Raw genomic sequence first — 16370 nt, 5'->3', positions numbered from 1 at the left:
TGAGCCACTACATTTATTTTGTACCTTTAGTTAATTCAAAGATTTGGAATAATGATGTTAAATGTATTCAGCACTACAATAAGACTTAAGTTATAATCAAAACACATCATTTTATTATGAAATGGGCCAAATCTGCATAATTGGTACTTTTTGGTACTCTATGTATATTTTGATGGCAATACTTGTATACTTTTAATTGAGTAACATTTGGATTGCTGGCCTTTTATTTGTAACGGAGTACTCCTACACTACTCCCACAATATCTGAGTACTTCTACCACCTCTAATTGTACTTGTACTAAAGTCCAGTGCTTGAGTAAATGTACTTACTATCCACCACTGCTTCATACGTACGTTATATTGAGTAATTTAAACCAGCGCTACAACTAAGTTACACCTATCTGAGGCACTACTGTACTTGAACAGCCACGTGTAAGAGCGAGTTGTTAATTCTATACAATGCGAATGTGTTTTTTTGTTGTGGGCACGTAGTTTCATGTGGGGTTTCCAGTGAAGGGGAGGAGGGGGAAACACTGCGCGACACCCAGCTCATTCGCTGTTGGACTACCACACGTTACAGCAACCACACAGAATCAACTTCAAAACATATCGGAAAACGGAGGAGGGAGGGTGCTGTCGGGAATATCGACGGTTTACAAGCCAGTTCACCAGCCAGGGGATTAAAGCAGCCCGTCGGGTAAGAATAAAACAGCTAAATGTATCGGTAAAAGACACCGAAAACAGGTCAGTGTGTGTGTCTGCTAGCTAGCTAACGGTAGCTAACTAACTCACGTCAGTTAACCCACTGCAGCGGCTAGCACGGCTCGGATCGGATTCTTCCCTCTTCCCTGACACAGCTGGGGAGGATCAGGCGAAGTTGAGCCTGGGAGGGAACAGTTTCCTATAAAGTTGAACAATTGTATGATGTGTTTCAGAAGTGTGGGTTGTTAATGTTTTAGGTAAACATGTACACGTCAGTCACAGTACAGTTAGTTTAACGGTACCTGGATCTTTAAAGTTAGCGCATAAGTTATACGCTTAATAAGTGGTTTATCCGAAACAATAGAAGACACACGTCTTTTTGTAACTGTTATTTAGAAGTTTATGAAAGGCCTGTAAGTTGACTCTTCTGGTAGCTACACGGGCAACATTGTTAAAGCTTATGTTAGTCAATGTCCGCTCTACTTGGCTACGTTCACTTTAACGGTCCCCCACAAAATGCTTGCACAAGTTTGAGCTAAAGCTAGTTAACAAACCACGTCAAAGTTCGCTTAGGTCTGTGTCACTGATATGCGCACAATGGTGATTATTAGTAACACATAAATGCTTATGGCTTCTTTTTTCCTGTTGTCACACAATATAAAGCGGAGATTTGTGTTGGAATGGGCTTCGCCTATTATGTATTACCTACGTCGTGCATATTCACATCATGCTGCTAATGTCCTGACCTTTGCTTGTTGCCGCCTGCTCTCCTTTTTCTTATCCAATTTTTCGGATATTCATTTTTTCTGAGTAATGACTTTTCATGAAATAGAGAACTGCTATACCGTAAATTTTAGGCATGTTTAAATACTCAACTGTGTATATATAATATATATACTTTCATGTAGCATGTTAACAAAAGACGAACATTTATTTTGAAAGGGCACCTGTTTGTTCTGCTTGCAATGTTCATTTCAAGAGAGACCCAACGGACTGTATAGTTCAGTCTTCTGTGTCACTGAGACGCGCATAATGATGAGACACGCTATTTCCAAATAACTTCAACGACTACTGGAATTGGCAAACAACACTGTATGGATCATTGACTGCTCAGTAGTTGGCCTTTGCTAGTGATGGACACTTCAGATATGAGCCTATTACCTCGCTGATTGCGCAATGTCATGTTTGTTTCTAGCTTACTTGTTTCTTTGCATCCCATGATTTCCAGCTGAAAGACTTTCAAAGCCCCTATCGTTATATGTGATGTATACCCTGAGCAGAACGAAAGGTGCTGCATGCATATTAACATTAGCCAGACTCACTGATATGATATTTGACTCTCTTTTTTTACCTGCATTAGATTTCAATGGAACAATTGATTTATTTTCTTTTGTTTGACTAAGCCTACGGTGCAGGAAGCTCTCAGTGTTTACTCCTTTCATTGTTGTGTATCTAGTTGCTCCGAGTGTGTTTTGGGTTTTCTAGCCACATGAGGGTTTCCTTATCTCCATGGTTGTCAAGTTTGCAACGTACTGCAAGTAATGCTGATTGGTAGCTATTCCCCAGTGGGGTAGTTTTAGCAGAGGTGAACACTACACTATGGAAACAAGCACGAGCAACCACAAATCAGCGGAAAAAAGTGGGAGGAAGGAGGAGGACGATGATGATGTGTTTTTTCCTCACTAGTCGATCCCAGCAGTGTCCAACTCGAGGGAACAGCCATAGAGACATGTACCAGCTGCAACCGCGATGAATGGCCCAGGCTCAGGATGGGTTGCCATGACAAGGACGCTGGCACGCGTTGTTATGCAGACACATCTTTTCTCAGGGCATGTTTGCACATTATTTCATTGCCTGGTCTGGCTTGGTTAGTTCTTGTGAGAAAGACTTGCTTCTATATACAGGATCCAAATAAGGCTTTTACTTTGATTCAGTTTTATTTTCAAGGCTGACTAAAATATTTGTAAAAATAGGTTCCTAATATCCTAGAACATTATTAGAGCCCTTTGCTCTCTGCTGGCTACATTTGTCCTGATCAGTTCATAACCAGATGAACTGCTGCTGTTATTAAGTTTACACTCAGATCCTCAATACAGATGTAGCCACAAAATGGGAGCTGTAAGAATAATCAATATATTGAAACAGAACATTAGATGACATAATTCACAGTTTCCCAACGCTCCAGATGTTATTGTTTTAGCCCCAGTTAGCATGTAGCTAATATTATATCGTATATATGAGTAGAGGAAAAATGATGCGTGCAGATGCATACTAAACACACCGCCTCTCTCACTCATTGACTCTGCATTAATAGTATTATGCGTTTAATAACCAATAAACCTCAGAAGAATTGTATAAGATATCATAAATAGAAGCGTCATAAGAGGGCGAAGCAGAACCTGCCCTGGCCCTCCTCCGTCGACGTCAGCCAATAGAAGAAGACGGGGGATATGTCTATGTGATGTAAACAGAAGATCGGCGCCTTTTCGTTGCGGCTGTAGACAGATTAACTTCTTCAATGTGGACTGTGGTCAGTGACATGGGGAAGGACCACAGCTGTGTTTCCTTTGTGGACTTTCATATCTTTTTATTAATAAACGCTGTTAAATTTAGATGAGAGACTTTTGGATTCTTTTCGCATATTTCTACTATAGTATTTAGAACACTTCAGAGCTCAATCACTAGGGTATGCAGGTGTTGTTCTTGTAGACAAACACACCCCTTCCAACCTTTGGAGTGTTTTACATCTCTGTCATGATGCAGGTGGTAGAAAACAGCCTTTCAGATGCTAATGGCTTTAATAGGCTGTCTATACACAAACATGTCTACAGTCACAACAAATGAGCTTATTCTGTTTAATCATGTTGTCATATTTAGTTATTTACATTTGACTTATTATTGTAATAATTCCAGCTGGATTTAGCGACATACAGCATGCAATTTAACTAGCAAAACCAGAAATCGACTCAATACTTCCGCTCTAAAATCCCTCATAGTGAATGGAACCCTGTAGTGTAAGGTAAAGTCAGGTTTCATGTCTGAGTTAAAGGATACTGTGGCAAGTTTCCTGGAATTACCTGATAACCGGATACATTTCTAATGCAGAAGCTATTATCGCAACACCACAAATCACTCTTAGTGTGTGTGCTTGTCCAATTGTTGTGCATATTGGAACTCAACATTGACGGTTGCCATTAAAAAAGTCCACTGAGGACAAGGTTTAACCTGCAGGGGGGGTTTATATCAATGTTTTCATTCCAGACTTTGTACCACAGTTCTGCTCTGACGCAAATATGTAACCATACATGATTCTGAAGGCATCTTTCAGAGTGCTTCATATCATATGAGGTGACAGTGACCCAAACAACACACTGATACTGCCTTGTTTATTTATCCGTGATGGATATAGTCAGAAGTTACTGCGGCCGTTGAGGAACCTTGCTCTGGAAATGTCTTTTTGAAAATTGCTCACCACAAAGTACTTTAATCCGGTGCAGTTTGAGAGTTGTGATTTTTCGATAAAAGAGAGAACTGCTATACTTTGCATTTTGCGTTTGTATCTGAAATAGTTTTACAACATTTTGGCATCCCCTTTGTTTGGTCTGGAATTGAACGGGTTCGCTATAAATAACACGTAACGGTTGGTTGCTAGGCCATTATTTTGAAGGGCACCTGTTTTGTTTTGCTTTGCAATCTTCCTCCTTTTAAAAAAGACCCAATGGACTTTATGGTTTATTCACTTCTTCTTTTATCTGTCATCTTAAAAGAAAGCTCTTTTGGTTTCATATTGTTAGATGTGTAAAACTGTTTAAGGGATCCTGTTATTTTTGGTATGTTTTTACCATAGTAAGATGTATGATTTGAAAAAGATTGATAACAGGTCCTCGGTAGTTTTATTCTGTATCCCTAAAACAAAGCTTAAAATGACGAGTAGTGAGGGGCTTCTAGGATTTGGTGGACTTCCCCCTGAACAATAGTAGGGGTTTAGCAGATTTGAGAGGAAGGTCTCACATTTAAAACTGGAAAGCACTTGCTGATCCTTAATAGGCTGGCATATAGAACTGAGGACACACTCCGACAGATGTGTAAGCTTTATCTTGTAATGCAGTGCCTTCGTATCATGCACTTCAACAGGGCCAAGAGGTTAAGGCCCTTACCAGACAGAGCAAGCTTATCTATCTTCTATTTTTATGATTTCGTAGTTTAAGAAAATCTTATTTGAAGCACAAGTGTTGAGCATATCTATATTTGTTGTAAGTATAAGGCCCTTTTTTGCTTCACAGGTGGATAGAGAGTTTTTATATTAAATTCATGCACACATTAAGGCACAATCCTTCACTCGGCTTCCTGTCAGATTCTCTACTGCCTTGCACTTTTGTCCAAATTTCAATCTTCTTCGTGTATATTAAAAAAAAAAGAATAAGTGCCAGGTTCTGCCATCCGTTATTCTACTACTGATGTTTTAGGTTGTGAGTCATGGTATCGCTTCACTGTGGCTTTAAGGATTCTTTAAGCAGGTAGGCTATCTTATCAAAGTCACAATGTTGGTACAGCTCATATAACTACCAACTTAAAAAATAACCCATGATAGCTCATCAGTAGTTCTGGACCAGGAAATACGCTGCCCTAGAGTTGGAGAGGGGTAAAAGAAAAAGAAAATTGACTGATGTGTTAATGCCAGTAATGTGTGTGTTTGCATGCCTGGTAAGGTAAACCTTTTCTGTGGTTACCCTCAGTGTGGCTTTGTTGATTGCTCTTACTCTTTGGCAGATATTGCAGCCAATGGGCTGTGCATGAGTGCTATGCTATCCCTTTAGGATTTGAAATGCAAAGCATAAGCTATTAGTCCCCAGATGATGATCTAAATATAACTCCCATACTCTAAACCCCCCCATCCAGCTTTTATTTTCTTGTTGGCTTGTCATTCTAACCCCCATGCCAGCCTGCTCCGCTCCTTTTGCATTCAGTCGTGTGTGTGTGCAAGCATCCATGTGGACATATCATATATGCAATATTCATGCCCCATGGGCAAAAAAGAAAATGAAGCATTTGTCGGCAGTTATGTGCCATCACTCTTTAGAGCACACGTTGCACAGTGACGGAAAAAAACAAAATTAAGAGGAGAGCGACGGTGCTTGGAACAAGGTCAGAAAGGCTAGCTTTGGTGTGCTAAAGCATGTTACGTCATGCCAAACCTGCCTCTTTAAAAAAACCTCTAAATAAAGACAGGATATCCGAGCAGGAGAGACAATGAAGTTAAAAGAACATAGTGTAACCAGACTGCTGGCTGCTCTCCCTCTCCCCCTGCAGCTCCAAGCTGGCTTTGTCCTTCTCTCTTTGGTTCATTCCCCAGCCCTCTAAATCTAGTCCCTGGATCTCTTTTTTTTTTATATATATGCGTGTTAATAAGCATTGTTAAAGGAGGTTCCTGCTGCCAAGTTCACTCACTCTCAGCCAGCTCCAGCTCCAAAGCCTCGTCTTTTCTCCCCTTTTGTAAAAACATACAGTATCTCATTACACTTGAATGTGACACTGGGATATGGGAGAGTAGGGAAGGGTTTTAAAGAAAGTCATGCTCAGTCATGGAGTGGCTCGAATTTGCACACCACTTTTTATCAGCCACGTTGTGTTCTTGAAAATATGAGATGATTAATCATTTATATTTAGCTATCAAGCCTGACAGACCGTAAACCAGTAAGTAAGTATCACTCATTATGCAAACCTAATTGTTTTCCAGGTCACTTTTTATTGTGTTCTGGACGGCATCTCTAAGTGGTTGAGTTCAATTTCCCCGCTGTGGGATTAAGTCTTTATGGCAGGATTTTATAAACCATATCCATAATCTATGCGGTTATTATAAGGGCTAAGCAAAGTGAGAGGGGTCAATCTCCCATCTGCTCACAGTTCCATGAGCAGATGAAAATCATCTGCAGCGGCAAGCAAGGGCTTTCCTTTTCTTTTTGATCCACATATCCCCTCGGAGAAAAACCTTTAATGTCTCTTAAACTGAAAATCCTCGCAGTCAGCTGTCAAATCACCATACAGAAACACTGGAAGAGCTCTGAAGTCAGTAGTTCATCTTTGTTGTTGATCAAGAAGGCCGTATCATTCAGATGTCATTTTCACCACAAAAGGGAACCTGGTTTGTATATTATGGTGTCAGATCAGTCTCATAATACACAAATGCACACAGTGGGATTCACACTTGTATTTCATGATCCGCAAAAGCATTCACACTCATTACTTGGAAGTAATGTGGGTGGCAAGTGAGATATATAATGCTAATAGACTACCCAGGAACTTAACCGGTTGATCCTATTTAACGACAGCTCTAAATGTTCAATTCCACTCCATCATTAAAAACAATGGAATACATTTTTGAATAACAATTTGAGCAGGAAACTTTGGATTCATTCTTGCTAAGCTGTCCCTAAAAAAGAAAACCTAAAACATATTGAACCATTCACGCAGAGACACTTATCACTTACACTTGTGCTAGACGCCATGTTGAAGTTGACCTGTCAGCTCCGCTCATGTGATTGGCTTAAAATGGAGGAGACATCTGATTTGCTATACATGGAAAAAATTACAATTCCGAATCGGGTGAGCGTCAGGGGAGTCTCACAAAACCCACACTCGAAAGCACAGCGACCCATGCACAGGAAGCGGTTTGTGTATGCAGGTTCAGCGGTTTGACACGGACAACAAATATGTGTGGATCAAAAATACACATGTCAAACTTTTTTCTGTATTTGGATTTTATTTACATGTGAAACGGAACACATTTGGGTGTGCATTGAAAATACAAGTGTGAATGCTTTTGTGTGCATTCGTGTATTATGATACTGATCTGACCCCATAGTATATGAACCATTTCCTTTCAGGTTAAAAAAAAAATACTACTCAGTTGTGAAAAAACACTGCATCAAAGATCTAGCCTTAACAATAAGATGTGGACACCATTTTATCTATCAAAATAGGAAACCTAATTGAATCACTATTGTGTTGAAAACAAAATGCAGCATAACAAAAGTAGTCGGAGCGCTTCAATCATTATTTCTGTTCTTCATCGTACTGTACTTTTTCATTATTTTCACCTGTCATTCTCCCCTTACATGCTCTGTATCTGTTTTTTTGTACGGTGTGAAACACGACATTAATGTATTATTTTTCTGTGTTATTTAAAAGAAGCCCTCCATCATCCCAAAAATGATATTGCGTTCATGATGTGAACTAAAGCTGTGTGTGCTGCCCAAGTGGATGGGGTGAGTGGGATTAAGATTAGTGGTCTGAGGCTGGCTTCTTTAACAAGCACTAATTAATTTGTGACTGAGGATGTGTAGGACACTGCAGCAGACTGCTCCAGAGCATGGTAAAAGGCTTATGCAAGCTCCACAAATGCCACATTGCAGCAGCCTGCAGCAAAAAGGGAACCATGATTTTGTTGGCTCTTGAACTGGAAAGTTTCATCCTCACAGCCGAGCACGGCTTCCCGTCTGCCATCGGCTGTGGGCAGCAGGCCCCTCTTTGGGGAGGCATCTGCACTGGAGCCCATGCTGGGCCTGATTAACCAAGGCTTTCCAACTGTGCTGCTCAGTCTCCATGTAAACAAACACAATCCATTTGTCGGGCCACACAATCAGTCATTGTTTGTGTGGTAAACGCATTCTGCTGTACAAAATCGCTGATGTCAGCGTTTTAAACCAAAGAGTGAATGTAACTGTCCTCCTTTTTGTGATTTTTCTTTCAGATCTGTGCTGGAGTGAAGGTCCAGTTCGTGTCCATACAGTGACCCCTAGAGTGAGCTGTACAGTGAGCCATACAGTGAGCTGCGTTGCTGCCGGCCCAGTGGGCTGCCAGAGGACTCTCCGAGCTGTGGATTGCATCATTATACGACTAAAGCAATTGGAGTCAGAGCTCTCCCTCCCTCCTCTTCCTCTATCTCCTCTTATTTTTTCCTCTAGGCCCGACTCTCCCTATACTCAAACCCTCTGACCACTCCTACCACGCTGGGTATGGTCCATTCCCCCCCGACTCTCCAGCCGGTCAGGCAGTGAGTGGATGGAAGCTGTGTAATCCTCTGTAAAGTATAGGGCCTTTACGGCTGCATATGGTCCCTTTTGTCATGGTGACTGTTGTTGTTGCAGAGGCCTCCCTCGGGAGAGCACATGAGGGAGAACAGAAGGCAGCATAAAGCCCACAAAGGGAGGAAGAGAGAGCGAGTGAGAGACACTGACACGGCTATTTATTTGACCATAGGAGAATGAGCTACACAGGGCAATGGATGGCATTCACTGGGGGTGAAACTACATGATGTGGGACTGGCATTACCACCCCACGCCAATCACAAATTGGACCAACAGTCATTTTTGGAGATATTTGCCACATAGTGGGCTGCAGCACGGGATGCAGTGAAACCGAAACAAAAACATAAGACGTTTCTTTTCTTGATTTAGAATATTTTTCTATTTTTCCTCCCCTTGGTGGTCTTTTTCAATTTCAGCGTACCAAAAGTGCCTTTTTGTCTACTTTTTACTCATTTTCCCCTATATTCATATTCCTAGTTCCCACAGATTATTGTATGTTATTTAACATACCATAACTGTCACATTAAATGGTTGATGCCATATTTGGGAGAAGGCACCTATTGTATGTTGTGGGCCACAGCACCAGCTTCCATCAGATACACAGTGGACAATCATCACTTCTCTAAGTAGCGTTTCTGCGTTGGGAGAGCCTGTTTAGTTCCAGCGTTTAATCACCGAGGGTCGGGTTGTTTCTGCGTTGTCTTCTCCCAACCCCTGTTGCTTTGACGACGTCGACATGATCAGTATCCAGTCGAAATGGCGCTACCTTTTCATGTTTCTGGGCATCCAACTGGTGGTCATGGCACTGCTGTCCCGAGAGGGATACCAGAAGAGGGTCTCCTACTTCATCCGTATCTTCCGCAAGCCCGACACCACCGGTGTATCAGGCCGCAACCAGACAACGGTTGGCATACCTGGAGGGGATGTGTATGCCAACCTATCAACACTTTTCAAAACTCCTGTCAGTGAAGGTCACATGCCCTACTGCCCTAAGACGTCCCCACTTATAGGTGAGTGGTCTTACCTGCTTCTGTGTCCTTCCATAGTAACTGATATACTGTGTTGGTGAAGGTAAATCACTCTCTCCTCCACACGTCTCTAATCTAATCTCTAATTACAACAGATTCAGGAAAAAACTTGCCTAGCATTTTTCCGGCCCTCCATGTTGTTGCGTTATCAAAGATGGAATTTAAAAAAGTCATATTACAAAATATTATACCAGAAAGCAAAAAGTGAACAGCTTCACTGAAATGGTTGGAAAGGGGAGTGCAACTGTTGCACCATCTTGGACTTTTTAGTCTAACTTGGTGCGTGTCTGAAAATAAATCAAAACATCTTTCATCTGTGATTTCACACAACATAATACAAATAAGACACTGACAATGAAACCAAATAAAACATGATACAGCGCTACACTAACAGGGTTACATATTGTTTTCCAGGATTGGATGGCAGACAAACATTCTGTACTGCCCATGAACATCAATATAGACAATGATGTGGGAGTAAATGAGCAATCATGAAGGGTTAATACAGGCTAGCAGATACATCAAATTATAGATTATCAGTCAGGGTTATTAGCTGGGGTGTGCCTTTTTTTAAACGTCATGACTGTCTATACTCAAGGTTTACTAACTAGCCTTTTTCCTCTGAGCTTGACACATGATGGAAAACTTCCTCCATACAAGACCATGATGATTTACAATAGTGTCTAACATCTGGTTGGAGTTCATAAGTGTAAATGACAATTTACATTTCAGTTTATTTTACGACTACGAAACCCTGCAGAACTACCTCTGAGCCAGCAGTGGTTGAGAATAGCTGCTCTATATTTCTCATTCTTGCCACAAAATTGTTGCACAGTACCAAATGTGATACTCCACGTTGTTTTCAGTAAGTCTAGAATGCACGCTCAAGCAGGCTTATTTTTCTACTTCCCTTGCTCGGCCCTCTGCCCCTTTGTTCCTGTGAATTAAACTACATGCTGATAACAAGGCTCAGACTACTTTCCTAGAACCAAGTAATAGATAAAAGTCATTGAGGCAGCAGGACGTGAGCCAAAACCACCTGGAGTTTCACTGTGACAGGTTTTTACTGAAGAACGACAGATATTTATGTGCAGCAACGGACCAGACGGGTCTTGTTTAAATACCACAGCCTTACTTATGTTTCCCTTGTTGACAAAACTCCTATGGGGGATTTTGGGATTGTCGTGACCGTGGATTGTTCAAACATGGAGCTTTTTAAATGATTTTATTTGGCTTTTCAGTCATCACCTGAGGCTGACTGCTTCTACTGCTAGTATCAAAATGGTATGTACTTGCTCTAAGCTAGATCATCAATTTGAGAGTATTGAAACTATTTCGATATGCATCTTTACAAAAGGCATCAAATGTCTCGGAAATGTTGAGTTCCAGGAAAGGAAATCGTCTTTGTGGCCTTTCAGTGAGACAAACAGGAGGCATGTAAAGAAATAATTAACCGTTCAAATGTATTCTTCTGCTTAAACAGCCACTGGAACAGGTTAATTTACAAGCACGTTTAGCCCTGTGCCAGGAATCCAGGAATAAGTTCAGTTCAGCTCAGGGCATTTTTAAAATTCATTCGAATCATAGCCTCTCATCCCCTCACCAGCTGATTTGCCTTTACTCCATTACACACATGTTGTTTCCCTACTGGTAATGACCGCAGAGCTTTTCCTGCTCACAGGTGGGCCGATTCACGTCAAATTTCCATCCGGGCTGACCCTAGCAGAGGTGCAGAGGAAGAATCCCCTGGTGATGCGCGGAGGACGCTACCGGCCGCCGGACTGTGAGGCGAGACACCGAACAGCCATCATCATTCCCCACAGACACAGAGAACACCACCTCAAGTTCCTCCTATACTACCTGCATCCTTTTCTGCAGCGGCAACAGCTCAACTACAGAATTTACGTCATTCACCAGGTGATAAGCACAGTGATGTTATACACTCATGGAAGAATCAAAAGGGATTTCCTAACCTATAGATTTCACATTTGGTCGAAACGGTGTCACTACGGCTATCATCTAGTCAGTCTATCTAGTCAGTCGTGTCTGCATGCACAGTGACCCTTTTAATGTCTGCTGCAGTTCAGGCTAAATAAACACTGCCCTCTAGTGTGCTGTCTCTGCATGCGCATGTTGGAGGACGAGACCGCTCAAGTGGCTTAGATGCTTTGTCCTCTTTAGCTGTTTATTATAATTGTTTCATGTGGGCCTCTCAGCACTTTATATCTTACACCCACTGAGCTGGATTTTTACCTGCCAGTCATATTGTTACATCTGCCGTGTTGTGAATTGTCTACATAATAATTGCTAAAACGTTGATGAACATTGCCCCGTGTAAGGATCATGACACACTTTTTTATTACCTTTTTTTTAGCCTGATAAGAATAAATGTGTTCCACTTTGACTGTTCAGTTCTTCCTGCAATGATTCACAGCAATGTTTTAATCTATCCTGATACATGTGGAAGATTTCCTATTTGATACTATTTTGTGGGTTTCTTTTCTATATATCTAACTCCCTCATACTCCAAAGTTGTCGTCATCAGACTGATTCGTGTGGCCTCTCTTTTAAAATCACGTGAGATGATTGTTTCATAGGATGCTCTGACATTAGGTGTCTTGTGTTTTCTCCACAGGCTGGAACATACACGTTCAACAGGGCCAAGCTGATGAACGTGGGTTTCCGAGAAGCCATGAGGGAGGAGGACTGGGACTGCCTCTTCTTCCATGATGTGGACCTCATCCCGGAGGACGATCGCAACACGTACATCTGCGACTCCAACCCCAAGCATGCGGCCATCGCCATGGACAAGTTTGGCTACAAGTATGTCATTTTCTTATCTCTGATAGTCCGTTGAAGGCTTCGCCGTTCACCGATTACACATGCTTATCTGCAATACTTAATTATCTCCAGGCTTCCGTACAAGATGTACTTTGGAGGAGTGTCAGCTCTGACGCCACTGCACTACCTCAAGATGAACGGCTTTCCCAACAACTACTGGGGCTGGGGTGGAGAGGACGACGATATTGGACTCAGGTGAGCTTTGAGCTTTGGCCGGATGCTCTTAAGAAAAAACTATTTATAGCCAGTCACTCATTTGGGCATTAAGAGTAGATCTGGTACACCAATTGTACTACCCGACTGTAGGTCAGACTTTGTGATGGGTACAAGACCAAGGTTTGGTTTGAACCACATAAAGAGATGAGTGTGATCCAGTTGTAATGTGATAGACATACCTTTCTCTTCTTTTTAGAGTGTCTCTGGGGGGGATGTACATCACTCGTCCATCAGTGAAGGTTGGCCGGTACAAGATGATTAAACACAAGCTGGACAAAGGCAATGATGTGAACCCAAAGAGGTACAGTACACTAGTTGAATTAAGTAGCAGATCTGATTTAGTTTGCATGAAGATGAACAAAAATGAAATGTGTTGATGTAAAAGGGATGCTGCACTACTACAGAAACAACACTCATTTAATGTCTTTGTTTAAACCGTACAAGTAAAATGCAAAGATATGCCGCGTTGGTTCATCACTGCTCTCTTTGCTCTCATTAAAAGGTTCAACATGCTAGCCAAAACACGTCAGACCTGGAAGTCGGATGGGATGAACACAGCTGAATATGAGCTAATCTCACGGGAATACATGCCCCTCTACACCAACATCACTGTTAACATCGGCACTGAGGCCGGTCTACATCCGCCTCCACCTCCGCATCCTCCAGAAAAAGCTCCAGAACAACATCCAGAGAAAGCACCTGCCGAAGTCCCAGTCCCAGTCAAAGTCCCAGTCAAAGTCCCAGTCAAAGTCCCAGTCAAAGTCCCAGTCAAAGTCCCAGTCAAAGTCCCAGTCAAAGTCCCAGTCAAAGTCCCAGTCAAAATTACAGAAGGAGACGCAAACAAAAAGCCCACATTAAAGACTGCTAATCATGTTTAACTCTGCCATGACTTCAATGGGATAATCCTATGAGTACATGCTGTAGGATGCTGTTTTTTTTCTCCTCAATCACTTGGAAAAGTTTTCACTTTTGTGTTAGTTTTTGGTGGCATTTCTTTGTGGACAGTGGGACACTGATTCAGACTTTTTGAAAATGAAAACAATTGACCAGAATTTCTCAACCCTTAGATGACGGCACTCCAATCCACCTTGGCTCCTGTTCTATCACTGACTCTTCTTCCAATGGGAGCCACAGTGAAGGGTGAAGGGTAAAAGTTTGACTCTGTGAGTTTATATATCTACAGCGCTGTGGTCGCTGGTTAGACCTTGTGATGCCTTAGAAGCTTGTTGTGTTTTCTGTCTCTTCAGTCGTACCTTACATTTTTCAGAGTGTTGGGTTTAATGGAGCAGTAGCTGTAATATCCAGCAGTCACACTTGTTTTTTTTTGTCCAAATGCCAATGAATACATGACTGAAGCAGACAGATTCTTGTTTGTAGTTGTGTGTGTGTAGCTGCTACAATGAGTGATGAATGAAGGAACTTGAAAATGCTGTGTATTACTTCTACATGTAGTACTGCTTTTGACTGAACGCTGCACGTATACCACCTGTCTGCAAATACCTGGGGTCTCATTTAGAAAGACCCTTATCCGTTTGGTTTCTGCATCAGGTGGACTAAATCCTTCAAATGTTTTCAAAGTTATAGATGCCCTCAATTTCAATGGCAATACTAATGTCAGAGAGAGTTCGTTCTACGTATTGGTTCTGTAAACCAAGGCCAAGGTACAGTTCTTCTATCTAAAGGCAGTGCATTCAATTCAGCCGTTTGAATTACAGCGTATCAGATATCAACATTTGATTTTTTGTTATTGTGTGCATTTGCCTTTATCCAATAGAGCACCTCTTTGTGACGGTGATCAGCCCTCTGCCTTCAGATGAGCTTGAGATTCACATCCAAATGGAGTCTGTCTTGCTTAACGATATCTTTAGCAATTGTTAATCAAGTTATAAGCTCAGCATTCAGGAAACAAGGCTATGTTTCTTTCTCTTTTCTTTTGTCCTCTTTCAAACACACAGAAACAATTTGTCCTTTTTTGTGTATTTTTTTTCAAGTTTCTCCATAATGTGACTCTGGAAGCCTTTACATGGAGACATCTGCCATTTCCTTTCCACTTGTGCCCGTATACTGCATGTCTGCTCCTCCTTCTCTTCGCTCTCTCCACTCTGACAGATGTGATTGTAAACACGCGAAAAAAAGAAACAGTCCCCTCTTCCACTGAGAGTGGCTGTACTGGCAGGTGAACAGGCTGAAACCAAAGACGACTGCATGGAAAGCTGTCGATGGATAAAAAAGTGTGTGTGTGTGTGTACTTTGTTGTGAATGATCTCTGTACTACTCTGTCTTTATGTACAAACCTTTCATCTCTTCCTATCAATACTTCTATTATGTTGTTCAAAGAATCTCACACCAACATGTATTCAAAACACTCATATTTTACGAAGTTTTTTTGTTGTGAAGAGATGCAGATGGTCCATGATGATCATAAGTGATTTATTTTTTGAACGCTGAAATGAAAACTTATTTTTTCATCATGACATTGGGCATTTGAGTAAGAGGACGAATTGGGGCTCTGTGAGTGTCTGCCTGTGATTTTTCATAAATAGATGACTATATACTGTATTATCATTTTGATGTGAATTCATATTCGATTCCTATGGCCTTAGCAACACATAATAGTGGTATTTCAACTTGTGCTCACTAAAACAATAGCATCTTTATATCAAGACTTAATATGCATGGCAACAAACCTATTAGCAAGGAAATGTACCGAGCACAATGTGAAGATGACACATATCAGTGCTCCTCTAGAAAAATATGAAGCATGCTGAAGTGTCTATGTTGTGAACTGGAAACTCTCTTATGGTGACTGTAAATGCAAGTTTCTGCTGTGGGGAATGCTCCTCGCTGTTAACTGTAAGGATTAAAGTAGGGCATTTCTTAGAAAGATGAACAAAGGAAGCTTATATTCCCAAAGTCGCAGCATACAGTCTCCATCATTAACTGTGCAACACTCAACTTGATGTTTTGTGTTTCTGATTTAAGCTACTTTACGTTTGATTTGACACCGTTCTGATGTAGATTAGCTCAGCAGCAATAGAAAGCAGTCATCACAGGGTAGTACTGAAGTAACCAAGGGCAACATGACTTTGTGAGTTATTTCTGCTCTCTCTTTTTGAATTCTGCACAGTCCAGAGTGGCCTTAAATTCATTAATAAACTGATTATTCAAAAGCAATGCTTTCCACGTTGTTTGGTTTTATTTTTCAAATGTTTTTCTTTGTACACTTCCTGTAACAACATTGCTGTCTTAAAAATGATCCTCACATGGTATTAATATGCGAGTGTGACTTAATGGACTTAGTTGGAAACAACCACACATTTCCCACTAAGTCTGTCATGATGGCAGGAATGTCGTTAAGCAGGAACAGGCTGGTAAAGAAAACAGGAAGTAAACCTACCTGGATAGGTTTTCTTTGTTTCTTGACATAACATTATTGAACTCTTCATATCACAAGAGAAGGTAAACCGGTTGTTTTACTTGATCATAAAGAGAAAAAC

The 16370-nt window shown here is 41.3% G+C and overlaps 1 protein-coding gene across 1 annotated transcript; it reads left to right on the top strand.

Annotated features, from left to right (window-relative positions):
* The first annotated feature begins 468 nt into the window (after positions 1-468).
* Positions 469-16047, top strand: si:dkey-199f5.8 (beta-1,4-galactosyltransferase 3). Its single transcript, XM_063878767.1, has 7 exons — positions 469-696; positions 8452-9798; positions 11498-11733; positions 12452-12639; positions 12730-12852; positions 13070-13174; positions 13376-16047. Exons 2-7 carry the CDS (start codon positions 9525-9527, stop codon positions 13749-13751), a joined length of 1302 nt encoding a protein of 433 aa, XP_063734837.1. The 5' UTR covers positions 469-696; positions 8452-9524; the 3' UTR covers positions 13752-16047.
* Positions 16048-16370: the final 323 nt, after the last annotated feature.

This window comes from Eleginops maclovinus, chromosome 3, assembly GCF_036324505.1.
Source record: "Eleginops maclovinus isolate JMC-PN-2008 ecotype Puerto Natales chromosome 3, JC_Emac_rtc_rv5, whole genome shotgun sequence".
Classification (NCBI taxonomy): domain Eukaryota; kingdom Metazoa; phylum Chordata; class Actinopteri; order Perciformes; family Eleginopidae; genus Eleginops; species Eleginops maclovinus.
The sequence above is the reverse complement of the archived record's forward strand: the minus strand, read 5'-3'. Positions and strand labels throughout refer to the sequence as shown.

Bases quoted from the DNA above. Each gene is read 5' to 3' on its own strand.
- si:dkey-199f5.8 (XM_063878767.1), top strand. From the start codon at position 9,525: ATGATCAGTATCCAGTCGAAATGGCGCTACCTTTTCATGTTTCTGGGC. The intron at 11,734-12,451 runs GTGATAAGCACA...TTTTCTCCACAG, and splicing joins GAATTTACGTCATTCACCAG to GCTGGAACATACACGTTCAA. The intron at 13,175-13,375 runs GTACAGTACACT...TCTCATTAAAAG, and splicing joins AATGATGTGAACCCAAAGAG to GTTCAACATGCTAGCCAAAA.